A 27,183-nucleotide genomic window follows, 5' to 3' on the forward strand; every position below is an offset into this window, starting at 1 on the left:
CGCCTTGGAGAAAACTCGGTAAACGTGTGTATAGTGCATGGTGTTCAATGGATCACTTTTAAAAAGAAGCGTACAGCGCTCACCTGGATCCCACACTCTGCCCTCTCCCGCTGCAGTATGTAAAATCCTTTAACAACTGCAGTTACACTTTAACTGTGACACCCAGGCTCCTCCGCCTCCTTTACTCTTTACCACAAGAGCTGCTGCGGGAGCACATGCTCAGCTCTGTGCCACAGTCCAACTCCACCATAAATAAAGAAGGAAATGAAACGTGCCGCCATCTTCAATCACGTTTAACCGTCTCTACAAAAAGCACTTCACCATTCTGTCGCTGGCCTAACGCCTCTTCCTCACTTACACAACAGCTGTACATGTTACATTGACGTAAACGCCATCAATTATCTCAAGAAAAGTAAGAGTTACTCTGCAATTCACACTTTGGAGGAGAAGCAGCAGACGCGTGTGAAAACCTTAGTGTCGGCATGTTCATCGGTTACACGATACACATAGGCACACACGTTGAATTGAATTGAAGACTATTATTATTATCATTGTACTGCTGTGCAATACCACGAAATTATAGTTATGTTAAATGGTTAAAATTAATGTTTTAGTATCTTTATGTTACAGTGTTAAAAGTAATGTGATGCAGACTACACATTAAGGATGTAAGGTTGTGGATGTTGACAGTGTAATTGACACAGTCGCATGTTTGCAGTTTAAACGCAAGTGCAATCCTTTATGATATCGATTCAGAAAATGTGTGTGTGTATTTCACACTAAGGAAGCTAACTTCCTTCACCAGTAATAAAACTACAACGCGGTGATTTTATAACTACTTCCGGGTTGGGGGTCGAGACCAACTTCCTGTTTTCCGAACTAGCTTCCTGTTGTTTTAATCGCCGTTTCCGGTCCTGCGAACTCTCGCCGCTGTTTGCGTAACGCGGCGTGACGCGGTATTTATCCTTGCACGCAGTACGGCGGCTGCGCTTCCTGCCTCGTGAGCCTCATCTATCCTGTCGGCGTTGATACCGACCGGACCCGTTCCTGACATCAACTTTTCTTGGGCGTCAACGAAGGCAGGATGCTGAGCAAGGCACTGATGAGGAGCTTGTTTCTGCCCCGGGGGGCGTTCGGCAAACAGGCGCTCAAGTACACGGGGAGAGCGCTGAGCGCGCAGCCCCGCGACCGCGGTGAGTGACAGTGAGAGACGCACTTCGCCGTTCTTCACCACCGTTGTTTGTCGTAGATCGCGGACTGAGCGAGCGCGTCTTTCGGGCTCGTTGCGCTCTGTGACGTCACTGTCGGATTCTGTCTGTATCTGTGACAGTCGCCCTGTCACTTACTGTCTGACTGTGACTACTAACTCTGTATCTGTGGCTCGGAACCTCTGTGACTGGACCGTCTGTCTGTCTCTCTGTGACTCTGACTCAGTGTCTGACTGACACTGTATCTGACTGAACCAATAATGACTGTGACTGACTGTGACCCCTCTCTGCACTCACACACTTTGTCTCTCCATCTCACCTCGCAGAGATCATTAAAAGCAGGGAGCTGGAGAAGGAGGAGTTGCGCCCCCTCTACATGGACTTCCAGGCCACCACACCTATGGTACTAGTCGCATTTTTACCCAGAAATCAGAACCGGCAGAACGAGCTTCGTTGCCAAGTATCTTCGCACATACAAGGGATTTGTCTTGCTGACAGAAACTTCCACAGCACGGACAGAATGACAGTGACAAGATATAGATGAGAAGATAGAATATGTGAATAAAGAATAAAAAATATGTAAAAATATAAAGTACACAATATACAAAAAGTAGTCACTAGACATAATGCTCTGGGTCCTATGGTAAAACCATGGTGAAACCCCATGTTGTTTACGGCGTAAGCAGAATTGCGAGAATCCAAACGCGATATTTGTGTTGTCGTGTTTTGCTGAGCTCTCGGTGTCCCAGCTGAGACGTCCTCTTCCTGCAGGACCCTCGCGTTCTGGACGCGATGCTTCCTTACCAGGTGAATTACTACGGTAACCCCCATTCGAGGACCCACGCGTACGGCTGGGAGAGCGAGAGCGCCATGGAGAAGGCCCGGAAAGTGAGTCCCGTGATTTTGACTCAACAATTACCATACAAGGCAATTTATTGTAGCTTGGTTCCACAAAATAAAAACGTAGCATGACTCAGCAGATCTCCCAGCGCCCCTTGGAAGCGCAGTGTGGTCTTGGGTGCGGGGGGTGCAGCGCGTAAAAAAAAAAAATAAATAAATCTTGCGAACCGCAACTGTACTTATTTATTGATGTTTCCGTTGTGCTGAAACAATGCGTGTGTGTTCTTGGTGCAGCAAGTAGCGGATTTGATTGGCGCCGATCCCAGGGAGATCATCTTCACCAGTGGGGCCACCGAGTCCAACAACATGTCAATCAAGGTGAGCTAAGGACCGAAGGCGAGGATCAAGCAAATCCCCCCCCAGCGGATTTTTACCAGGCACTAAAAATAAACTGCTGTGTCATGGTAGAGTGAGAACAAGTCCGTGACAAGAATTTTATCAATAATTACGATTAAACGCACTCCTTCCGCATGATGACTCTTTTTCCCATTCGTTCTGACTCTGCTCTTCAAGATGACGTGGTGTGAAGTTTGTACTCTACTTTATAGAGCTGGGTCTTTTTTTACTGTATAATTTAGGGTATGTACCTTGATCGAGGATACTAAGATGGAGCAGGAGTCAAACCTGGGGCTTTCGGATTCTAAAGCAACAGCCCTAACAACTGTGCCTTCAGCTGTCCCTAAAGAATGTACTGGAATGTTTGAGCCTTTTTTTTTTTTATTTTTTTTTTAAACAAAATCGTTTGTTTGTTTGGCTGTATTCCTCATTCAGGGGGTTGCAAGGTTTTACAAGGCCAAGAAGAAACACATCATAACCACCCAGACAGAGCACAAGTGTGTCCTGGACTCGTGCCGAGTGCTGGAGGCCGAAGGATTCGAGGTCACCTACCTTCCGGTGAAAATAAACGGCTTGTTGGACCTGAAGGCAAGATCCCTCCCCGCTAAACGTGTTGCTTTAAGTCCTCTGGACACCCATGTGTTTTCGTCAGCTCCCCACAACCAACTAAGCTCAGCTTAAGAGCTGGGATGTAAAGTTGATAACTCATTTTCTTTGTTTGGTAACATGGTTTTTCTTGAGAACCTAAAGGCTTTGAATGGCGGAAAACAATGGCTGCGGTCTGGAAAAAAAGGGGGCGGTGCGCAAGTTGTCCTCCTGTTCTCACGTGATCCGCTACAATGTTTCAGCAACTGGAGGAAAGCATACGACCGGATACGAGTCTGGTCTCCGTGATGACCGTCAACAATGAAATTGGAGTCAAACAGCCGGTCAAAGAAATTGGTACGTTTTCCGTTCTACTCGAGTTTTCCCCCTCAGTTTTAGTTTAGTTCTACTTTTCCATTTCCAGTTTGCACCGTCCGCAACTGCCCTGCTGCCTCACGCTTATTGAACGTAAAGGCTGCGTCACTCTGTTTAATTACCCCGTGGGCCAGGGTCGCTCTGTTTTTACTCACTGGACCGTATCACGGCGTGTAGGGTAGTGATTCAAGGAGTGATACTATTTCTCCGGAAACTCAAGTCCTCCATGCAAATCCGCTTATGGTTTCCCTCAGCGAATTGGTGGCAGAATTAGGATATCGAGCTACAGAATACCTGGTTGCTGTTGCATAACGAAACGTCCCAGACCCGAGCTGCAGATGTCTTACGGGTGCGTTTAAGCGCTGTCGACCTCCTTCATTTGGCTCATCATTAACACATCCCGGTCATTTTCAGGTGAAATCTGCCGCTCCAGGAATGTGTTCTTCCACACAGACGCCGCCCAGGCGATCGGAAAAATTCCCATTGATGTTTCGGACTGGAAGGTTGACCTCATGTCCATCAGCGGACACAAAATATATGGCCCTAAAGGTAAAGCAGCGACCACAGACTTCTTAAATTTTTTTTTTTTTGTATCCCTACAAATGCATCTGGCATCTTCTCTCCATTGCAGAATTTTACATCACACACTGCATTCACACCAGCAATACGGATGACCCCACGCACCCCTCACACAAACTCTTCCACAAACTCACCTTCCTGCCACACACAAACCCACACCCATACTCGACTGAACTCCATTCCATTTCCTTTACAGCTTTTATTTTGGAATTATAGTTACATTTTTTTTACAGAATTTATTATATTGTAATTTTTTATTGTATACATTATATTTTAATATATCGTTGTAATATACTGTATTGTAATATATTCTTTTATGTAGCACCATGGTCCTGAAGGAATGTTGTTTCGTTTAACTGTATACTGTACCAGCTGTATATTGTTGAAATGACAATAAAGCCACTTTGACTTGACTTTGGAGGGAATTCCTAAACATCAGTTTCTTTTTATTATCCCACAGCATTTTTATTAATGACGCATATTTGCATAGCAGAAACCCGCGTACCATGCGTGGTCATAGCATGATGTGTGCCTGTGTTTGTCGGCAGGTGTGGGGGCGTTGTATGTGCGGCGCCGGCCCCGGGTTCGGCTGGAGCCCGTTCAGAGTGGCGGCGGTCAAGAAAGGGGGCTGCGCTCCGGCACGGTCCCCACGCCCTTGGCTGTCGGCCTGGGGGCTGCGTGTGAAATCGCCCAGCAAGAGATGGAGGTAAAACACACTCAGCTGAGCTGTTGCTCTTGGGTGTGCAAACATGTCAGCTTTAAAAAGGTTCGTTTCTACCTGATTTTCACCCTTGTTTTGATCTAGTATGACCACAAGCGGGTGTCTGTGTTGGCAAAGCGTCTTGTAGAGAAGATTACCTCCGAGCTTCCCGATGTTGTGATGAACGGCGATCCTGAACAGAGGTACCCAGGTAAGGAGGCACACCTTTGCCACGTTGGCGGAGACCTGGTCAGTTCAGCCAGTTGGTCAGCACTTGCTGGTGACATGTCCATTACAGGGGTTCTGTGTCCATTACAGGGTGTATAAACTTATCTTTCGCCTACGTGGAAGGCGAGAGTCTGCTGATGGCCTTGAAGGATGTGGCTCTCTCTTCTGGCAGGTGAATCACTTTCGTTTGCCTGGCCTTGTGCATTTCTGCTGTTGCTGTGGTTACCTGTCAGCCGTGTCTTATTCAACACTTCCGGGTCCATCTTTCCCACAGCGCCTGCACGTCGGCTTCTCTGGAGCCCTCCTACGTCCTGCGGGCCATCGGCACAGATGAGGACCTGGCGCACTCGTCCATCAGGTGAGCAGCAGGATGCAGGACGCGAGTGGCAGCCGCCTTTCATTGTACATCTGCTTATAAAGCACATCCTCCTCTTTTGGCACCCTAGTGCATTTTGGGCATTTGTGTTCCCTTCCACTCAACCATTGTCTAGCGGAACGGGTTTGCATCTTTTCATTGGGTGTTTGTTGGTTTCTGGCATCAATTTAGGAAGTGTGTATATGATGTGAATTTGCCTTCACAGATTTGGCATCGGGCGGTTTACCACGGAGGAGGAGGTGGACTACACAGCGGAGAAGTGCATCCAGCAGGTCAAACGCCTCCGAGAAATGAGGTAAGAAAGGAGACCTCAACGTGTGCTGGACGCCAGTTTGCTCCTGGGGAAAAGGGTCCAGGGTCTGAAAACTGCATAGCAAAGTCTGGTAACATCTCTGTGTGTCCTGGTTCTTTGGTGATGGCTGTCATTGTGCAGCATCCAGACAAGCCCCCCTGGAGCATGTGATTACACTGACCATGTTGACCAGTTCATCAATACCACGTTCTTTCGTTGCAGCCCCCTGTGGGAGATGGTGCAGGAGGGAATCGATCTGAAAAGCATCAAATGGACACAGCACTGAAAAGGCTCAGTCGGGGGCTGGGGGGTCTGCTGGGGTCGAAGCATTTAATATTTTTAATGCTACGTCCAAGTCTGCATCTGGAATACTCTCTCTAGATGCATTTCCCTGTATGGGGGGAACAAAACACGCACAAACTTTTAATTTGAGAAATTGTATATTTTCTTCTTCTTTGTATCAGAGAAATGCAGTGCATCAATTATGTACCGTAGGGCCTGTCCATTAGCACCTTCACTGCCCCATTTGCCCGTGTGGTTCTTAAGAGGTCAGTAAGAGTTTGAGCAGGATTTGAAGAATTCTCGCACACACTGAAAAACCCAATCTGTTCATGACATCTGCAACCAGCAAGGGCCCATTAAAATGTCACTTGTTTATACAACATATATTTTATATATTAATAATTTAAAATTTTATAGGTATTGCATGGAACAAAATTGTTGACCACTTCAATCCTCACTGTCCAAAAAAGATATGATGAAATTTAGGTAGGTGGATGTAGATGTTGACGTTCGGTAAAAATTACATCTGCAATAAGTTGCTGTTTTCAAGGCTGAAAGAAAGGATTCCCCAAGATGATGCAGCATGATGCCTATTTAGCTGTATCGAAATGTAAATTGCTGAAGTAGAGCTGGTAGAAATGCGTACGGAGTTGTTCCTGTTACTCTGCCGGATGCCAAGTGCTTACGTGCTGCAGTCGAATGGCATCAGTAGGCAATAATAAAACGGCACATTGTTTTCTGTGAACATTAAGTGTGTAGCATAGTCTGAGCATTTGTATAAATAAATGACTGAGAAAAGCTTTGTTTGTTGTTCCATGTTTTACTATGTATGCACGGGGATTGGAGATTTTTCTGTTCGTTCTAGCTGGTATATTTACATTTATTTTCTTATCAGACGCTTTTCTCCAAAGTGACTTCCAGTGAACTCTATGTAGTGTTATGAGCCCACACACCTTATTCACTGTGGTGACTTTCACTGCTAGATACACTACTTACACTGGGTCACTCATCCATACATCAGTAGAACAAACACACTCTGTCACTCACACACTATCAGTCTTTGGAGTGTGGGAGGAAACCAGAGCACCCAGAGGAAACCCACACAGACACAGGGAGAACATGCAAACTCCGCACAAGTGAGTGGGACTAAAACCTGTGTCCCCTTGCACCATTCAGGTGCTGTGAGACAGCAGTGCTGCTCACTATGCCACTGTGCCATCCATCACAATTTTTCTGTCAAAATTAAAACGGGATAGTTCTGTAACTGGAATAGAAAAGCTGCAGTTAGGTCTACTTAGATCATATGAGGTAGTACATCTGATAACTTTATCACTGTGCAGACTCACTGGTATGACATCGATTTTAAAGATTTGGGGACATGTAATAAAAGGAAAAAGGAAAGCCCTCCAAATTAAAAACTTGTATTAGAACGAGTCGATTACGTCTATGCCAACACAAGATAAAACTGTTTCCGAATTAATTCAAAACTAGTATGTCAGCCTACACGTGGTACACGGGTACCTTCTTTCCAACGTGTACGCTACACGCACTGTTTATGTTACGGTTTGCCGCTGTCTGGTTTGTAGGTTTGACGACCGCTTACCATTTCATACTGATTGGTTAATTGTGCTGTCTGTCTTCCACGTTTCCAATCAGACTGTTCTCTGAGCGACCCGGTTTCCTCTGTTGGGAATGCGCGGAGTGATATTTACTGAGTTTTTATTGGATATATTTTCTGTCTATCTTGCAGTATTTCCAATTCGGTTGGCTTATTAAGCAAAAAGTTCCCGCCCACGTGGCACACGTTAATGGTGCACATTCAGTGGGCGGAGTGAAAGCGTTGGTCCAAAGTACCCGGATTGGCCAGCTACGCCGTCCGATTTGCCAGGGCGGACATTTTGTAGCATCGCTGCTCCGGAGGAAAAGCGCACGGAGGGGGCAGAGGAGCCTCAGACGGCGTCTCATTAAATTAAATTAAATCTGTTTGTGTACAGATAATTTTCGGTAAGAGCCAGAAAGCACAGCATTCACAAACGGTTATTGCAGCAAGATTCATGTGGCACGAATAAACAGAAAACATAATGATAAAAACGAAAACACGGATTGGTGGGATTCGCGAACGAGCGTTAGTTAGAGCTAGGCCTGCAACGGCTGGCTTTCTGGGTGGAGTTGGGCGCTTTTAGAGCGACAGTGGCAGTGTTGGGATTTTAAAGTGGATATTTTTGTGTAGGGTTCGTATTTATTTCCTCATTCGCGTGGGTAGAAAACATGTTTATGTTGTAGGATGCTGTACGGACCTGCGCTTTGGGTTCGGCGCCATTTTGATGCTGCTGGTGGTGGTGTGCTGAGGAGGAGGTAGCTGTGAGTGTGAACACCTCGACGCTGCAGGGCCTTTAAATGTGTGTTTTTTGCTCTTGACTTTTGTGCACTATATAATATTAAATCAGGAACACTACACAACAACAGAATGTTGCCGGTAATAACTGGGGTTTGTATTCAATTCAGTTCAATTGTTATGTAAATCTAGGAGCAGTCCTGCCTGGCTGTGTGGTCTCTGTGGTTAAATTGTGGTTATTGGGACTTTGCAGAATAAATGGATTGACTATTTTGCAACGTGCTTTTATTCATTGCTTTTTTTTCTTGCAGTCTCATCTGCTACTTGCAATGCTCTGACACTTTGAGTTTGAATTGTCCTATTAATTGACTGGTGTTGATGTTGTCTGAGAGATGCTTCCAGAGACGTGTTGAGATGTTCCGTGGTGGTGGGTTCTTTTGGGAGAGATGGGAGTCTCCTGCTGGTGTTTATTTCCTTTGTAATTACAAAGCACTGAAGGTTGGGTTTGTTTGTGTCTTGCTGTGAGTTTCCAATGTAGGAGAACCAGTATGTCATCTCTGGGCCGTGCTTTTGTCTACACTGTTGTCAGATGATTGCCAAGGAAAGTGGTTTATTGGTCTGTGGGAATAATTGGAGGACTCGAGCCCAAGGTTTGTTCTGGAAAATAATATTGATATTTATCCAGATTTGAATACTTAATTGGTATGTGTTTTTCTACTATGGTGTATTGTCCTTGTGATTGAGCGCAGTCTTTCCAACTGAAGAATGGAGAGATATTGGGTTTTCTGGCATGGAGGTGCAAGGATTTTGCTGGGTTCAAGTAAAAAGGTGTATGCGTGTTCACTTTAGTCTGACGAATAACGTTCCATTTGCTTGTTGGAAAGAATTGATCCTTTGAAGTGTCATTTTGTAAGTAGGGTGACGAACTGGGGAATTCTGGGAAATGGTTGGGTTTGCTGATCAATTTGTCTTGCTAATATATATTTACTAGGTGTTCTGCTTGTTAGGTGTTTGAACTACCTTTTGTGTATTTCTAGAAAGAAATTAGTTCTGTACTTTAATGTTGGGTGCAACTGAAATTTGTTGTTTAGGTAAGCACTCGCACCATGAGTCACATTTCATCTAGAAAAACTTCTGTCGTTGACAGTGTAACAAGTGTCTGAAGCTGTGACACCCCAAGTTCTTCTTTGTCTGCCCTGAATTGTTCTAACACAGTCTGTTTAATTGCTCATTTGACAAATGCTTAGACTTGTGCATCTTTTTCCTATTGAGCTTTGAGCCCGTCAAAGCCAAACACTTTGTATTTTCAGTAGAAGTAAAAACCCTTGGATATTTGAAAAAAACTCATGTAAATGAGTATTCAGGAGGGTGGTGGTGGTGATATGAAACTGACCTCTGGGAGGTTGAGAGCATCTGTAAATTGTAGGTGCTGTGGTGTGTTATCCATTTCAGCATTGAAAAGCCGCTGTGCAGTGTTGTGATTTCTGGCATGTGAGCCACAATGGAGGAACACATTTCTTTTGTTCGGTACGGTACGCCATGATGGACACATTTTCTTGCGTATCTTTCTGATTTGTGCATCACAGGGTTTAGATAATGTTATAGACAATTTGTCATCAGGTAGCCGTTACCTTTTTAAAAGAAATGGTAGTGTTTATTTGTTCTGTAATGGGAATAGTTGCGAGGAGATGAAATGCCATCAACATTTTAAAGGTGTGACTTATTTCAACAAAATCTCCCTAAATTGTACTTACCAGGCAAGTTCTTATAAACATTAAATGCAGTGGTTTATTCTGTCTTTACTTATGTTGTATAAATGTGCAAATTAGAATCCAACACCTGACTGCACAAGGTCTTAATGGAGCATGCTTTTGGATTACTCTGAACAGACTTGAGACAGACACATGAATTGTTTTGTTAAATGTTTCCTGAGATGCATGTTTGTTTCATATATGTTCAGTTGAAAATTTTTTTTGGGAAAAACTGCCATTCTGAAGTTCTGATACTGCTGTCAGTATTCTGCATTCCCTGTGTGTGGATTCTGCTGCTGAATGATGAAGCTGAGTTTAGGTCCAGTTATCTTCTCTTACAAGGTGCACATGGGGCTGCGTCCAGTTGCCTGCTGCTTGCATTCATGTCTTTTGCTTCCATTTATTTTTTTTTTTGTTACAGTCTAGAGTTGGGTTTTAATTGCTTGCCGTCAGGATTGGCTTGAGTATCCTGTACAACTTATAAGGAAGCACCACTTATTGTTACAGGTAAGCGTTTATGAACTGGTCCTGAACATAATGAACTGAAGCCACTTTAGTGACCCATTCAGAGCAATTTTGGCCACTTTAGTGTAAATAATACAAATCAGTCGCTTTCATGTCCCTGCCTTCTCTGACTATGGCTTGAGCAACAGATTTGAGTTTATTCTGAAAATAATCCTTAAAGGTGCCTGGGCTATATTTTTAAAAAAAACTGTAAAGTCTTCATAATTTCACATCAGCCCCTTGATCCCAGTTGCATAATTATAGAATTTGCTACTATCCTCTCACTTAAAAGAAATGTTAAGCAAGGGTTTTCCTCTCCCCTACTTATAATTAAAGCAGTACATCAGCTTATGTCCACTACTTTAAAAAGCACTTATTTCCTGTCATTTATACCCTAAGGAAAGATTCAAAATGTTTTAGTAAAGTTTAAGTCAAGTTTGGCCTGGATTGCTCTGAAGTTGGTGTGTAGTGTGCCTTAATAGTTTAGCACACTGTTTTGGCTTGTGATCATTAATATTTTTGGTGATCTGCAGCATTGACTGTCCTGTTGCACAAGTTGGAGTTCTGTATAAGTCTGTGTCCCCCCCCTCCCCCTTCCATGCTGCTTGAAATGGTTTTGTCTTTGAAATTTGCAGTCTTATTCCTTGTGCATTGTGAGGAATGTGTGACAATGCGGTGTATGCAGTTGCTGCTCTATAAATTGCAGAGTTTGTTATATCACAGCTGTGTGTACCTTCATAAAGTTTTAAAATACATGCAGCATTCAGTCATTGCAGATATAGTTATCTGCACATGCATGTTGTAAATTATAAATGTTATACACACGATGAGATAATGTATTTGTTGCAGAAGATAATGGCAAACCGCTTGGTACACTTCTGAATGTGCATACAATATATTGCATAGTCCCATTGTAATTTGAACAATATCTAGTAGAAAATGTGTTGGAAGCATGTTTGCTGTCATAGAAGTTTAATTAGGTTAAAATGTTTAGTTATTTGCAGCATGCTGTCCTGTGCTTTGAAGGTATATTTTAATTACAGTGGAAGTTCTGCCCACACTACAATCAGGATGTACAGTTTAATTGGCACCAAAATCTGTACCTATAAAAAAAAATTTGGTGTGTTTAGTGTAGCCATGCAATTTGGTCACTATCACTGTATATACTTGCGTTAATGAAGTGTCTAGTCTTTTTTTGTAAGCCTTTTGTAACTGCATATTTTCCAAGTTGAGCCTGCAGGTCTCTGGTTGTGGAAAAATTGTTATATGGTCAAAACAAGTAGGTTTTGACTTAAGATTTTTGCTTGTTGGTTGCTGCTTTGCAAAAATGAGTTTTTCCTCCCTCTGTTATTGCATTTACAGTTAAATGGTTTTAATCTGCTGCGTTTCACGTCCTGTGTGAAATCGATTGCTTGTTTTACATTTGTCTTTTGCTCACTTGCAAAGTTGTAGCCTCACACAGACGTTGCCTTCTTTCACCTGCAGGTGTGTGTTGGTACGCCTCAGCATGGCTGTGGTCATCCGCCTGCAAGGTCTCCCCATTGTGGCGGGGACCATGGACATACGCCATTTCTTCTCTGGATTGACAATCCCCGATGGTGGTGTACATATTGTAGGGGGTGAAAATGGTGAGGCTTTTATTGTTTTTGCCACTGATGAAGATGCAAGGCTTGGCATGATGCGTACTGGGGGGGTGATCAAAGGGTCTAAAGTATCTCTTCTACTAAGCAGCAAAACCGAGATGCAGAACATGATTGAGCTTAGTCGCAGGCGTTTTGAGACGGGCAATTCGGAGGGTCCTGCAGGTAATGGCAGTAGGCCTGGGCCACCTGTTAGCAGCAGTGGAAGTGGGCGAGCTAGCCTTCCCACTACTGTTCCAGGGTTTAGCAGCCCTACACCAACCACTGTCGCCACCACATCCTCTGTGCATGAGCCTGTGAGCAACAAGAGCATATCCACATTTGCAACGACGAGCATGGGAAGCGTTCCCCCGAGCTACAGCAACAACTTCAGTAGCCCCAGTCTGACCATGGGTTCCACCATGACCACTGCCATGTCCGCTCTGAACTCTGTTCCTCCCCCTATACCGCCTTTGCCCACTATGCCATCTCTGCCCCCCATGCCCTCCATACCACCTATGCCAGTGCCACCACCTGTGTCCACTCTGCCACCAGTTCCCTCCGTCACCCCTTTAACTCCTGTTCCCCCTGTCCCCCCCATGACACACATGCCACACATGTCAACTCTTCCGCCCTTTAATCCTGGTGTCCCTCCCCCAGTTGGTCCTGTGGGCAGTGGGTTAACTGGCTCTGGGCCCCCATTATCAATTGGAAACCCAAACCATATGTTTCTTGGCCCAATGAATCCCTTGGGCCCTTTAAATCTGCAAGCTCCTGTGAAGCCGCCGGCTGTAAATTCAGACGAGTTATATGTTCATCTCCAAGGCCTGCCCTTCACTGCAACAGAAATGGATGTGCGAGAGTTTTTCCAAGGCTTGGGGGTAGATTCTGTTCGTTTTCTCAGAGACGGTCTGGGCAGGAGCAGTGGTAGAGCCCTGGCAAAGTTTTTTACACCTCAGGATGGTTTTGAAGCTCTTAAAAGAAATGCTGGCATGATGGGTCAAAGGTACGTCGAGGTCACACCTGCTACTGAGAGGCAGTGGACAGCTTCTACTGCAGCTGGCAGTGTGGCCGGAGGTCAAGGATCATCTAAGCATGGCAGTGACACAGAGCCGGATCAGCATCGTCGCACGGGCTCAAGTTCGGAATCGCCCTCAAGTCGTGACCGGGCCCGATCTCGTTCGCCTCACAACCAGGAGTACTGCGTCTATTTGAAAGGACTACCCTACGAAGCAGAGAACAAGCAGATATTTGAATTTTTTAAGAACCTGGATATTGTTGAAGATAGCATTTATATAGCATATGGGCCAAATGGCCGAGCTACGGGCGAAGGTTTTGTTGAATTTAGAAATGAGGTGGACTACAAGGCTGCACTTGGCTGCCATATGCAGTATATGGGTAGCAGATTCATACAGGTTCACCCAATCACCAAAAAAGGCATGTTTGAAAAGATTGATGTGATCAGGAAAAGGATGCAAGGGTCCCAGCAAGGGGACTCGAAGGGTGGCTCAGAAGGTGGTGGAAAAGGCAGGACCTGTGCACACATCTCGAATATCCCATACAACGTATCCAAGAAAGACGTACGTCTGTTTTTGGAGGGGATTCAGATTTTCGAGGAGAGCCTCAAAGTTCTTGTTGATGGTAATGGCAACGGTTTAGGTCAAGCTGTAGTACAGTTTCGCTCTGAAGAGGAGGCGCTTAAAGCGGAGAGGCTACACAGACAGAAACTGAACGGGCGAGATGCTTTTGTGCACCTTGTGACCATTGACCAAATGAAGGAGATAGAAAGGAACCCACCACCGCAAGCAAAGCGAGGAACAAAATCTCAAGGAAGTGCTCAGTCACATGGTCCGAGCCATAGCTCAGCCCAGGCCTTTCCCACTGTGACAGGAGATGAGTACTCTTTCATGAGGAGCAGTATAGGCAGCTTGACCAGCGCGCCTCCTTTTGTCACCCCTTTCAGTGCTCCAGGGAATGGGCTTGGAGGACCCCCTCCCCCCATTCCTCCAATGGCCAGTGGCTTAGATGTGCCATTGACTGTTCCCCCACCCATGGTTGCTACCCACCTTTCAGGACCGGTGCTGGAGCCTCCAAGCTTCCGACCCGGGCCTGGTGGTAACAGTGGACCGCCGGGCTTTGTCGGGGGTCCAGAGGGCATAAGGGCCATCCCGCCTTTTGATAACGGCCCCAGAAAGAGCGGCGGCCTCTCAAGCCGAGGGAGCGGACAGAGCCGGGCAGGCAGCACGCAGGCCGGATTTGCTTCAGTATCCGAAACAATGAGAGGACCCACAAGCATAAGCGGGGGCCCAAGTAACCATCGACCAACAATTGTCAAGATCCAGAACATGCCGTTCACAGTCACCGTTGATGAGATACTTGATTTCTTCTACGGTTATCAGGTGCTACCTGGTTCGGTGTGCCTTCAGTACAGTGACAAGGGTATGCCCACCGGAGAGGCAATGGTCGCGTTTGAGTCGCACGATGAAGCGATGTCTGCAGTCTTGGACCTTAATGATAGACCTATTGGGTCACGAAAAGTCAAGATTACATTAGGATAGGTGTGCTTTTTCTTTTTCACATTAAGCTGCATTGAGACTTTTTGCTAAAGGAAAAAAAAAAAATACCATGGTGAAAACTAACATGGGGATGATATTCCATCTAACTGACCGAGGAGTGAACAATGCATCAATTTTAGGTTCTTTACCAAAGTAATCAGGCTGTTTTGTAGATTAGCAAAGGATCGTGGAAGTCACTTGCATTAAAAGAATGGTATGCTTAGTACATAGTGTGTGTGTGGGTTTGCTTGTAGCTGAAAGATGAGGGTTACTTAAACCAATCATGTACAGAGCGGAATCATTTTTTAGTAAATGTTTGAAGACCCTAAAAAGTTTTGAGCCAGCAAGAAGGATGTGAGTGTATTAGCTGTGCTGGTATTTTCCTTTTTATTGAGAAGCATGTGATCATTTTCAAAATGCCATGAATCGTTTTGTGTATTTGTTTCTGCTGTCGTTATGTTTTGTATTTTCTTCACCCGTGCTTTAGATCGCAGTTACAGACTGGGTGTAGTCCTCAATGGCTGTCAGGCTTGGCGATTCTTTGCGAAGCATGTGCAAAATGTTGTGGTGGAACCATTTGCTCCTTTTCCTCCGTGCTGTTTTCTCTCCTTTCTGTTTTAAATGCCATGCCAATGCGGTTGCCGCCACAGACTTGATGCAATGTTGAGTTTTGGAGGACCATGAAAAGATGTCAGTTTTCTTATTGCGTTTATTTTGTTTGAAACATCAGAAGACCATCCACTTGTTTGCTGGAGTAGTGGCGGCCTTGAAATGCTTGGTGTCTGAGCAGTTTCTCACTGTGTTCACTTTAAAATGTGCATATTGTGTTTTTTCCCAAGCTGTGGCTCCTATTTGGGTTGCAACTCTTGCACCGTGAACCGGAAACACTTGTATTTGTTTCATTTATTTGGACTGTGACGTCTCAGCTTAGTTGTTTTATTTTGCAGTTGTGTATATACTGTTCAGCCTACATATTTTGTCAATAAAATGGCATTCCTAAAATGATTATTCAACAACAAATTGTATGTTTCTCTTGTGCCTTTTCATTACTTGCTCTTTTTAATGGCATTTGATGGAATAATAAAACATTTTGCTGGTGGTATGTTCTGCGTGTCTCCCATAAGTCCCAGTTGCAATGAGACAGCCACATCTATGGTGCATCCCCGCCTAAGTGCATATTGGTTTTCCACTGAAATTGGTGAGTACATCTGCGGTTATGCCATAGATGGGGAGAGATTAGTGAGTCAAACCACAACAAACCAACTTTTCCCGAAGATGTTCGTGTCAAACTTTTTTCCAGAATTAAGTGTAAGCGCTTAAATATTAGGCTGTGAAATGTTTTAAAATATTGAAATGGTCTGTTTAATTCACATAAATGTGAGCTCTGCGGTCATAGGAGATCAGAGTTGTACAAACCACAGTTGCATATCAGTTGAAATGTCCACTTGAGACATTTGCATTTGTTCATATAGCAGATTCCCCCCCAAGGCAATTTATGAGTAAGCAAAAGTCTGGTTCCCAACAGACAAGGACCTTTAATTATACAAGATCCTTGACGTATAGTTTGGTCAGTGTCACTGTTTGTCAGCACACATTACAAGTAGTTTCTATATTAAATCATGAAAACACATGTTTCTGACAGAGGATGTAATGCAAGTTTATGGCGTGGTTAGGGGATCAGGAGAGCAAAAGTTGTGAAAGAGACCCTTCCTGTAGGTTGAAAGGGTTTCAGCAGCTCTGAGGGAGCTCATTCCATGACATTGGAGCCAAGTAGCCTCCATCTGAGTAAAGAGATGTAATAACAGTGGGCCTCAAATAGCAATGCAGAACTTACAAGTGATGTAGACTTTTTGGCTCCTGAATGGTTTTGTCTGCCTGTTAGTGAGGTAACTTTGGTTTTCTGCTGTCAAAGTATAACCCCATCACCAGTTTACATCTTTACAGACCACGAGATGGGTTCAGCAGTAAGGATTACAAGTTCTCAGTTTCTATCGGTTACAACAGTTAGGGGGGGAATGGGGCTCTGGTCTCATTTTAGCACTTTTCTAAAAGAGGCAGTGGCCCAGTGTCTTATTTTAAATTCAGAATATTTGTGTGCATTTTAAAAAGCAGTGGAGTTTACGGGTTATGCACTGTGCCCGAACGTTAGCCTTGATGCTGTATAATAAGACGTGTGATGTCAAAATGGAGTTTGCATTAAGGGCGGATTAATAAAGATTGGAGATTCTCCTAATATCCCTGCGTAAGGTTTGCTTTGCAGATCACGGATGCTGCGGTTGCTTCGGGTTTTCAGCTCTCGGGCGCCAGATGACTAAACTGTGGGTGGTTCCCAGGGGAATGTGATACGGGAACCAAAGTCATTAAGTCCTATCTGCTGGATGTTCTGTCATTCTACAGCTTTCTGCTGCCTGCTGTAGCCCTTGGTGGATTGTTTTGTCTTGTGAATCTGATGAGTGATCTCATAAAGCATTGCTGGCCACTTTTTTCATTGAAATAAAGGTTGGTCATACAGCACATCTCACACTGGAATCTGCGAGCAGTTTGACTGATGGCTAAGGTAAGTTCTCTGGGTCTTTTGGTGACCTTTAGGACATGCTGTGTAACTGACTTCTGCTGAAGCTACTTGTGCACCTGGCTGTGTTGATTTCCCCCCCCCCCATTGTGTTCTGGGATTTTTAAATCTTTGCTTTTGAACTGTTTTGTTAGAGATGGAGCTGTAATTACAATATATCCCCATATTCTTCAGATTGGCTTGTTTTTCTGCTAAATTGCAGTTCGCGGTTGAATTTCATGGCTTTTACTTGATGCCATTGTTCTTCTAACGCGTCCCCCCAAGAAAAAAAAGTAGGTTGCAAGCACAGCCTTGTGCAGAATATCTGCTCTTCACACTGTTGGCTAATACAGGCTCTTAATGGTAGTGTGTGTTGTGGTGAGAAACCTGACTGGACCACTGCATTTCAAGTTAGTTTTTGAAGCACTTCCTGTATCCATTGGAGTTCAATCTGAACACAGTAAATCACCCGCTGGAGCTGCTGTGTTTCACAGAAGCGGTCTTAAATGATTCTGGCTTGAAATGTGTTACGTAGCTATTGGTATAATGTATGACCACGGTAATTGCATGGATGAGCTTTTCTATGGACACCTGTGAACTCAGCAATAAAGGTGCCGCGCACCCTGAACTGGGTCTTCACTAAACTCGGTGCTGTTCAGGAGATATGTGCGTGCTTATGATAAAACATTAATTTTGCAACTTATTGAAGGAATATAGAAATTCTTCAGTGCAGGAATCTAAGTACTATACAATAATGTCAATAGGGTTAATATGGCTGCAAAGGATGCTGACGGGATGAATGAAGCTGGTTGATGGATCCAAGATTTGCAGCCTGACAAATGGTCTTCAGAAGGTTGACTCTGAAGGTGATAAGTGTCTCAGGTGGGTGGTTCATGGATTTCTCCAGCAAGAAGGATCTCAAAGGCCTTTCTCTTTGTCAGTTGGCATGGCAACACCAAGTGGTGTAGTTTGTCTTGAAGGTATGGAGATGTTTGCTGAGGATGGTGGCACTCAATTGGAAACTGATCAGGGCTTCCGGGGGGGGGGTCAGACTTTACAATCTTATCTGTGCATGAGTAACTTTTTTTATAGGGATTATTTTCTTGAACAACATTTCCATTAATTTGAATCACAATTACATAAAATACAATAGAGATTTCTATCTGAAAGCAGATTTCTAAGTAAGGTGCTACAATGCAACATTTCCAAATAATTTGCATTTAAAATCCTAATATCAAAGTATGGACTTGTATTGTGAAGGTAAACTATACCCTGCAACCTGTTTGGATATTATTTGATGTTAAAGTGGTTCTAAACCCCCTCTCAGCATTTAAATTCCAACATGCTTATGTCACTAGTAATAAGCTGGATGAAGGCGGCTTTCAGAAAAATTTAGACATCTCATCAAACACTCCAGTTTTGGCTGTGACTTTGGAATAAGTAGTTTTGTGGGGTCGGTTACGGCTGTACTTTGCGTGGCGCGTGCCTGGGATGCACAGTGGCCATGTGTCACTTTCAACTGCATCGATGCTGCTTTCACTGACTGCGACACCTGATCGGTTTGTCTGCATGCCGCCTTCGCGATGCTTTTCTCGCGAATGTTATGTGACTTCACGCGCTCCGCAATCCTAGAAGATGGTGACCTTCGGTTCCACATGCGTGAGCTTTCTCGACGACTTCTTGGGCTGGTGTCTGATTTGCGAATGTGCATTCGGTCCTCCTGTAGCGCTTTCAGAAATATTGGAGGTAAAACGCATTGCCGCGTGCTGGACGCAGAGGAAACGCTCGGGTTTCTGGTGCCGCTTCTGAGCGCACACGCCGCCGGCAGCGATCTGGAGCCCATTGGGAGCGTTTTCCGCGGATCGTGGTGCGTGAGGGGCGGGGCTTCTTCCTGCACTGCGGCTCCGCTCTCTGATTGAAGCGGCCGCTTGTCCAGTAGGAATGTGCGACGGTCCGCGTTGCAACCAATGGGAAGGCGGGTGGGGCGGGCTCTATCCGCCACGCCCCTTGGGCGATCCTGGGTCAGAAGTACAGGAAGCCGCAGCTTTTTCGGTCCGAGGCGGTCGGGTGTAAGGAGATCCGAGGGAGTGTCTCACGTTCTGCTGTGCGCTTGAGAAGGTATGGCGAACGTTTGGTGCATTAATAAACGCTGAACGTGCTCCGACAGCGGGTTTCGATAACCTGCTGCGAAGCGAGGTTTTGCATGATTTGTGCCAGAGACGACCCTGTTTGTAGCGCACAGCCTGGCCGTGGAAAGTTCTCCAACTGTAGGAGCGAAGTGATATGTTCGTCCGTGTTCGCCTCTTTTCGGAGGGGCCGGGCAGCCAGCTTCAGGACTCATTCACACCGACCGACCAATCGATCGATCGACCTCACTCGCTGTGTTTCGGTGTTTTCTCAGCGCGGTGGTTGGGCAGTATTTATTTTTATTTATTTTTTTCCCCCCTTTTCTTTCGAGAGAAACTGCCGATCGCTGGGCGGGCGGGGTCGATTGAGGATGGTTTCGCAGCGCTAGGTGGAAGACCACGCCTGTGGAAGGTCGCTGCAGATCGTGGCGGTTTGTGGGTCTCCGGGCGGCAGGAGCAGTATCAGGACCACCGTGTGTGGTGAGATGTGTTCACACTTGCTGGACACAGTGGTACCGCAGGTCCTGCAGTCTCATCCTGCGCGTTGACCCATTTCTCTTTCTTTTTTTTTTTTTTTTTTTTTGGTCGTCCTCCACCCCTCCCGTCCATTTTGATGTGGTTTATAACCACATCCTGCCAGTGTGACGGCTCCTGATTGGAGGCGCCGCGCTCCGCGAAAGTCTTACACCGTTAGGGTCCGTCACACGCGTTCTCCTTCCGTCACATTCCGCAGCGCTTGGTAACCTTCGCGACACCGCCGTCTTTACAAAGTTCTCGTTATTGCTTTGACCATTTGGACGCTTATGTTACGTAACATTCTGACTTTGTGTAACATTCTGACATTTTTTTATTTTTTTTCCCCTCCTCCTTTCTGTCTTCGCCTCCAGATGGCGACTCAGTGTGTGTCCAAAGTGGAGCTTTCAATTTCCTGCAACAAGCTCATAGACAAGGACGTGGGATCCAAGTCGGACCCCCTCTGTGTGCTGCTTCAGAGCGTCGGAGACGATAAGTGGACGGAGGTGAGGCGAGGGGGCGTGGCTTGTGGGGCGGAGTTATGTAAGGGGCGGGGTTTCCCGCCTAGGATCCTGTCAAGTGGCTTTTGCTCATGCGTTCATTTGCTGTCTGCAGTATTGATATGCAAAGTAAGGCTTATTTAGTTACAATAATTAGATTAGATCCCCACTCAGTTAAGGCTTAAGTTGCATTTATGTTGGCAGTTTTAAGTCCTTCTGTCAGTGTAAAATGCGTGAATTGATGTCACCAAAAAATGTGGACATTCTAAAAGTTCTTTAAAATATTAATGCACTTATGAACACAAGTGGGATCTGAGGACTGTTTGTCGCTTTTATGCATAACTCCTTTTAACCCATTATGCGGTTGATAAAAGCGTGATAGTGCAGACACCACTGGATTTAATTTTTTTTTTTTGATGGATTTTGGTTAAAGGTTGGGTTGTTACAGCTCCACCAGTGCAGGTGTGATAAATATCCTGTAAGCCTAGTCTGGTAGATACAGGGTGGTCTTGCTCCACCGCAAAGGCCTTTTAGGAAATAAAGGGGCGAACTACAATTCGGCTGTTCGTAAATCCCACGACGGTATTGCCGTTTACCTCATCCTCTGCAGATTTTTGTGACGTGCGCTACAGTTAAGTCGGATGAGTGTGTTCTTGCCCCAATAGGTGGACCGTACAGAGCGGATAAAGAACTGCCAGGATCCAGAGTTCTCGAAGAAGCTGCGTGTGGATTATTATTTCGAGAAGGTGCAGAAACTCAAGTTTGGCGTCTACGACATCGACAACAAGTCCGTTGACCTGGGAGATGACGACTATCTCGGGGGCTTCGAGTGCACTCTGGGACAGGTTAGCACACGTAGGGTGGTGGTCTTCCATCGCGTCACGTGGAATTTACTAATAGTATAGTTTAGGTTGGGTGTCATGTCATTACACCCTTCGCTGGCTCTTGAGCTGCTGTGCGCAAACCTGTTTTTCAGGTTGTGTCTAGCAAGAAGATCACCAGGCCTCTGGAGCTGAAGAAGGGAAAGCCTGCTGGGAAAGGCACCATTACGGTCAGTGTTTTTTAATATTTATTTTTTTTTTATTGTTCACCGGTGCTTGTGATCGCATTGAAACTTGTACAACTTACAGTGGCATTCTCACGCACATTTATTCATTTAAGATGGTTTTCTCCAAAGCAATGTACATCTCGTAGAAAATAAAATGTGACGTAGCTCTAAATAGGTTTTGGGGTTTTTTGCTTTTAATTACTTGCCATTAGGGTAGCAGGAAACTTTTTTTTTTTTTTTTTTTTTTTTTTTTTTGCGCCATGTAACACCAGGGTTTTGTATTCAGATATGGTGTTACTTTTGTCTGTAGTTTGCATGATCCCTTTGTTCTTATGTGGGTGTTTTTATTGTAATGTGCTTCTTGTGTGTGTGTGTGTGTGTGTGTGTGTGTGTGCTGTATCCAGGCTGTTCTCAGCCTTGCACGCTAAAACTCCTGGAATAGGCCCTTGGTTGTCACTGTCAGGCTGGATTAGCTTCTCCCGAAACTGGTATAGACCCAGGCTTTTGTGTTTGTGGTTGGGTGTTGCAGATCACAGCCGAGGAGATAAAGGACAACAGAGCCATAGCGTTGGAGGTCGACGCGCAAGGCCTGGATAAGAAGGTAGAGAAGCTGCCTTCACCCGTAGGCTGTCCCTTATCCGCATCTGGGCTTTATTTGAATAGAGCTGTTTCGGCCGGTTTGTGTTGCTGTTTAACCGAAGATAAGTGTGATGGCCGTTTCGTTAAGTGCACATTGTGTAATGATATTGTAACCCTTCCCGCTGAGCCGTGTTCTTCCTACCATGTAAGAATGTGACACTTGTTCGTAGGACTTGTTTGGGAAATCGGACCCGTTCCTGGAGTTTTTTAAGCAGGGAGACGATGGGAAGTGGCAGCTGGTTCATCGAACAGAAGTAAGAAGTTTGCCTTGCATTTGTAGTTTATTGCCCGTTCGGTTCCTTTTGTTACGTAAAGTGAATTTTGCACAATTACAACGAGTCTGCAGTTTACTGGCTATAGTTGAGAACTTGGTTCCGAAGGTGTCGTATGTTATGTTCGTAATGTGATCCAAACTGTTTTTCAGGTAATCAAGAATAATCTAAACCCATCATGGAAAAAATTCTCAGTATCCCTGCAAACATTCTGCAACAGCGACATGAATAAACCAATTAAGGTAACATTAATACCAGTTATTCCTCATTCTCTTCTACTGTTTCATTGATGCTTATAACCAAGACGGGACAGATAACACAGTAAACTGTACTAACTGGTATTCATGCCTTTCTGCACAGTGTCTTCATAAGGACCACACTTGATAAAATTTGACTTGCATGTGAGGTTTTGTTTTTGATTATTTTGGTGGTGGTCTAGTCCAGCATTGCTCAAGTCTGACTAGCGTGTGTCTTACTGGCAGGTAACCTGTTACGATAAGGATGAAGACACCAGTTCTGATATGATAGGGGAGTTTACTTGCACTGCCGTGCAGCTATTGGAGGCGAGGGATCATGTGGTGAGCTTGAGCCCCTCCCCCTCTTAAATCCCTATGCCCTTTTCCCTCCAGGTCCATTGTTCTGATTACGATAATGATGGCTCTCATGATCTTATTGGTATTTTCCAAACTAATGTGACAGAACTCCAGAAAGCCAGCCACGGCTCTCCGGTGAGCTCCCGTTTACTTCACCTTTGACCTGCTTATAGTCGTGGTACAGTATTTTAAAAAATATATATATATATAACCCATCTCCTGGCTTTCTTTTTCTTTTTTTTTTTTTTTTTTTTTAAACATTTGCTTACGCATCTGTTTTTACTCAGTGGCTTGTATAGCTGCAGAGGGTGTCTTTTATACAGCAGTAATTGAAATGCAGTGCCTTTCTCGAAGGCTGCAAAAGCAGGACTCTAGTGGACAGGAACATTAGGGTAAAGTCATTAAAGCCTTTTAAGAACACTGGCTCCTTGTGCTGTCGGAAGCCGAGTTATGAATTAATGACAATGGAAACATTTTCCGGTTTACTTTTCATTGTGTGTTGTCTAAAATTTGTCTGTTTCAGACAGTGCCACCTGTTTTAACATGGCCAGCTGATAGGTGGCAGTAAAGAGCAGCCAGAAAGTGATGTATTTATTTGATGAAATGATCAAGTCTGCATTGAGTAGGAATCTGTGGAGGCAAATGTATTTTGTTTTCCTTCATTTGAAATTAATTTTAAAGAATGTTTAAGTTATAGAAATACTTGATATTTATATTAGCTATATTCAAGATTTTTTTACTGAAAATAAAACAAGTCAAAGGAAGGCTGTGTTGACATCTACTGTGACTTTTTGGTAAAAGTGGGTTTGGGGTTAGAAACAAAAATCAGAAGCAGAATTCTGATCCTGACTGTTCATAAGCTAAGGAGCCAGTGTACTTGCTGTTCCTAAAGCCGTCCCGCCATTCCGATCATTACCTCTGAGCCCTTTGTCACTGTCTTGTTTTTACCTGTTTGGAATTTATGCTTTGTTGGTTTCCACCCCGAGGTGACATTTGACTGTGTTCACCCTGACAAGAAGCAGAAGAAGAAGAATTACAAGAACTCTGGCATCATTAAAATAAAGTCTTGTAAGGTAGGAGGGATATTTCTTTTGCTGCAGAAACAAGGCTGCACAGCTACATGGAGGCAGGCAGTACAAATCGGTAAAATACAATAACAGCATCCATCAGTTATCAATTTAGTCTTGTCCCCCACCCTGCTCTGGACAACTGGTGAGTGTACACCCTGGATGGGACAGTAGTCCATCGCAAGACACATCCGTACACAAAAAAAAAAAAAGCAATTTAAAGACACCACTTGACTGGTCTTTGGACTGTGAGAGGAAACCAGAGCAGTAACAGAACTGTACATTAACTTCACATGTCTCATTTTTCTTATTTCTCACGTTCACCCTGTTTCCTAGATCGAAGCTGATTATTCATTCCTGGATTATGTGATGGGAGGCTGCCAGATCAATTTTACAGTAAGTCTTCATTGTGCTTGTTTAAAGTGAAGAGAAATACACAAAAATGCTCTTTTACATACAAAGCTGCATCAATAAGTTTGTCAGCTGCTATAATGAAACTCAACCCCTGGCTTGGTGTATGGTGTACGGGTGCAGCCCTTTTCCGTTTTGTAGCCTCTCAATTTTCCTGACACTCTTTAATAACCCATTAAAAGAGTGGCACCCAGGACACTATTATTAATAAAATATGTCCCTTTAGCTGATGGTCACTTGCAGAGTTGTGAAGTTGCCTTCTGCACCACTCCAGGTGGGAATTGACTTCACGGGCTCCAATGGTGATCCTCGCTCTCCAGACTCGCTGCACTACATGAATCCTAATGGCATGAACCAGTACCTCACTGCTCTGTGGTCCGTGGGGCAGGTGGTTCAGGATTACGACAGGTAAGAGGATTTCAGCTTTTCCGAGCCGCGCCGCTAAAGTGCTGCCCTGCTTGCGTGAGAAGCGATGCGGTCCGAGGAGACTCCTTTCCCTCTCGCCGTTGACGCTCGCTTGTCCTTTTCGTCCTGTAGTGATAAACTCTTTCCCGCCTTCGGGTTCGGAGCTCAGATCCCTCCCAACTTCCAGGTGAGACCCAGGAAAAGGCAGTTAATTTGGAAGAGTCTGAACCAGTTTCGTACACTGACTGACTTTCTCTGTTTCTCTCAAAGGTGTCCCATGAATTTCCACTTAACTTCAACCCCAACAGTCCCTACTGCCAAGGTAGAGTTTTTGTTAGTCTTGAACCCTTCGCTTTGGGTACATCCGGCTTCTAACGCTTCGTGGACTGTGTCCTCATTTGATACAGGTATCCAGGGAATCGTGGAGGCCTACCGTGCCATCTTGCCTCAGGTCCGATTGTATGGGCCAACCAACTTTGCCCCCATAATAACCCACGTGGCCCGAATTGCTGCTGGGGCGGCCCAGCAGAAAACTGCATCTGTGAGTCCCAACCCTCGCCGCTGTTGTCATTGTGGCCATAAGGCGTTGTACATTTATTGACGTCGCTGCTGCTTCTTTCCAAGCCTTCTAGCCTTTGAGTAGTGAGGATGGCAAACCCTCTAGGTTATGGTGATGAACCACTCATCTCCAGAGTTGGGTGTGATGGGTTGATCAATAATCTTGATGAACACCTGCTAATCCATTCCAGCAATTGCGATAGAAACCTGGCTTAATGCATAAACCTTGTCCACACGCAGCAATACTTCGTCCTGCTCATCATCACTGACGGCGAGATCACGGACCTGGACCAGACGCGGCAGGCCATCGTGGACAGCTCCCGGCTGCCCATGTCCATCATCATTGTGGGTGTTGGGGAAGCCGACTTCAAGGCCATGGAGTTCCTGGACGGAGACAACGGCGTCCTCAAGTCCCTGAGTGGGGAGCCCGTGGCGCGGGACATCGTCCAGTTTGTGCCTTTCAGGCAGTTTACCAGTGTATGTCTACGTGCTGACCGCGTTAATTTTTTTTGTGTCCTTTTTCCTAGACTTGTGCAAATATTTTGGTTACAGTCTTCATTTAGTAGTGTTCTTGGTCCACTGTGACTTAGTCTTACACATTCACCTTTACGCTGATTCACCTGTTTATACACCTGGGTTATTTGTACTCAAATGCACCAGCCGCTTTGTTTCTCATATGTAAATATAATTTTTTTTTTTCTTTTTTTTTTTTTTAAATACCATGTTTTACTTTGCAAGCCCAGCATTTCAAACATGATGCGTTGCAGGTTTTCCCTGCGTGCCAAACCCGTTATGCGTTTGTCTCCCTCTCCAGGCCCCCAAGGAGGCCCTCGCCCAGAGCGTGTTGGCGGAGGTGCCCTCTCAGCTTGTCTCTTACTTCAAGATGATGAACCTGGGCCCTGTGAACCCTCCTGCTCCTGTGACCATGTAGAGGTGTGGTCATCCACTAGGAGGCGCCACTCTCCAACCTTCCAACAGAATTATCCAATTTAGAGCACCTGCTAGCTACTATGATCTCACAGTGCCTTCATGTTCTACTTCAGCCTGTTTTTGTGTTTTATTTAAATCGTCCTCCATATGATTGCAGTTTACATGACGATACATCCATTCCCCTAAAATTTGACTGGCAATCTATATAATGGGTCAGAACCTTCTAGATTCTCGTCAGTAGATACAGACTAACTCCAGGTCTAACTGCTTGTAGGCTGTTTACACTTATCACAGCATGGCCTTTAAAGTATGTCGATGGAAAATAATGTACACTAAATATGCGGACAGTTATTTTGATACTGAGACACACATTAGCTGTCTTTTAAACGTAGCGCCAAAGATTAGAACCTTTTTTGCTTTTTTACAATCATAGGAGGGAAGGTGTTGCATAAACTGGATCCCTCTCGAGTTTTAGCAGATTCAGGACTTTTTGCTGAAGGAATGTTTTGCATAACCCAGAATGCGAGTCGTTCCTGTTGTTAGGCCACCCAGCGTGGACAGTAAATGTGAGCGCCGATTTGCCGTGAGCAGTATGAGCGACTCCATCCCGCTTCGCTGAGATGACTCTTCTGTCACTCCTGGTTTATGCTAGATAATCTATAAGTAATCAAGCCTGGTTTTGATTTTCCCTCTTTTGTTTTTAAAGAGGTGTTTGTGTTTAAAAAAAAAAAAAAAATTCTGTCCTCTGCCAATTCACTCATTCCAGCTAAACGTAGCAAGACCATATTTTATATTTGTTCATCTTGTCACGTTTTGGTCCAATCGGGATATTGGGTAAGAAATGCTCTTCTGATCAGTATATGCGTGTGTTTGGGTCAGTACCTGAAAATGAGTGTATGATCGACCCTCGAACCCTCCTCCCCCTCTCCCCGGGGCCATATTTCT

At 44.8% G+C, this 27,183-nt stretch overlaps 3 protein-coding genes across 5 annotated transcripts; all 3 read left to right on the forward strand.

Annotated features, from left to right (window-relative positions):
* Positions 1-890: 890 nt before the first annotated feature.
* Positions 891-6,662, forward strand: nfs1 (NFS1 cysteine desulfurase). The gene is made up of 13 exons (XM_018755661.2): positions 891-1,193; positions 1,535-1,611; positions 1,980-2,096; positions 2,343-2,426; positions 2,880-3,032; positions 3,293-3,386; positions 3,819-3,953; positions 4,532-4,689; positions 4,789-4,894; positions 5,002-5,083; positions 5,186-5,269; positions 5,493-5,582; positions 5,802-6,662. The coding sequence occupies exons 1-13, from the start codon at positions 1,085-1,087 to the stop codon at positions 5,863-5,865; spliced, it is 1,353 nt and encodes a 450-aa protein (XP_018611177.1). The 5' UTR covers positions 891-1,084; the 3' UTR covers positions 5,866-6,662.
* Positions 6,663-7,786: 1,124 nt separating this feature from the next.
* Positions 7,787-26,933, forward strand: cpne1 (copine I). 3 transcript variants are annotated; one of them, XM_018755931.2, is made up of 16 exons: positions 7,787-7,865; positions 20,190-20,321; positions 20,981-21,160; positions 21,292-21,366; positions 21,893-21,964; positions 22,173-22,256; positions 22,427-22,516; positions 22,757-22,852; positions 23,854-23,940; positions 24,271-24,330; positions 24,620-24,753; positions 24,883-24,937; positions 25,021-25,072; positions 25,158-25,291; positions 25,549-25,785; positions 26,123-26,933. In XM_018755931.2, the coding sequence occupies exons 2-16, from the start codon at positions 20,190-20,192 to the stop codon at positions 26,237-26,239; spliced, it is 1,605 nt and encodes a 534-aa protein (XP_018611447.2). In that variant the 5' UTR covers positions 7,787-7,865; the 3' UTR covers positions 26,240-26,933. The 3 variants fall into 3 exon arrangements, with proteins under 3 accessions (XP_018611447.2, XP_018611445.2, XP_018611446.2); XM_018755929.2 differs by lacking the exon at positions 22,757-22,852 and adding an exon at positions 22,904-23,002; XM_018755930.2 differs by lacking the exons at positions 7,787-7,865; positions 22,757-22,852 and adding exons at positions 19,209-19,294; positions 22,904-23,002.
* Positions 7,788-15,701, forward strand: rbm12 (RNA binding motif protein 12). Its single transcript, XM_018755928.2, has 3 exons — positions 7,788-7,865; positions 10,369-10,454; positions 11,937-15,701. Exon 3 carries the CDS (start codon positions 11,959-11,961, stop codon positions 14,626-14,628), a length of 2,670 nt encoding a protein of 889 aa, XP_018611444.1. The 5' UTR covers positions 7,788-7,865; positions 10,369-10,454; positions 11,937-11,958; the 3' UTR covers positions 14,629-15,701.
* Positions 26,934-27,183: the final 250 nt, after the last annotated feature.

This window comes from Scleropages formosus, chromosome 24 (genome assembly GCF_900964775.1).
Source record: "Scleropages formosus chromosome 24, fSclFor1.1, whole genome shotgun sequence".
In the NCBI taxonomy this organism is placed as follows: Eukaryota; Metazoa; Chordata; class Actinopteri; order Osteoglossiformes; family Osteoglossidae; genus Scleropages; species Scleropages formosus.

What these genes read in the sequence shown, in the direction of transcription:
- cpne1 (XM_018755929.2), top strand. Translation starts at nt 20,190, where the DNA reads ATGGCGACTCAGTGTGTGTCCAAAGTGGAGCTTTCAATTTCCTGCAAC. An exon ending in CGCAAGGCCTGGATAAGAAG is followed by an intron (nt 21,965 to 22,172) that starts GTAGAGAAGCTG and finishes ACTTGTTCGTAG; the next exon opens with GACTTGTTTGGGAAATCGGA. An exon ending in AGCTGGTTCATCGAACAGAA is followed by an intron (nt 22,257 to 22,426) that starts GTAAGAAGTTTG and finishes ACTGTTTTTCAG; the next exon opens with GTAATCAAGAATAATCTAAA.
- nfs1 (XM_018755661.2), top strand. Translation starts at nt 1,085, where the DNA reads ATGCTGAGCAAGGCACTGATGAGGAGCTTGTTTCTGCCCCGGGGGGCG. An exon ending in CGCGCAGCCCCGCGACCGCG is followed by an intron (nt 1,194 to 1,534) that starts GTGAGTGACAGT and finishes CTCACCTCGCAG; the next exon opens with AGATCATTAAAAGCAGGGAG. An exon ending in GTGGCTCTCTCTTCTGGCAG is followed by an intron (nt 5,084 to 5,185) that starts GTGAATCACTTT and finishes TCTTTCCCACAG; the next exon opens with CGCCTGCACGTCGGCTTCTC.
- rbm12 (XM_018755928.2), top strand. Translation starts at nt 11,959, where the DNA reads ATGGCTGTGGTCATCCGCCTGCAAGGTCTCCCCATTGTGGCGGGGACC.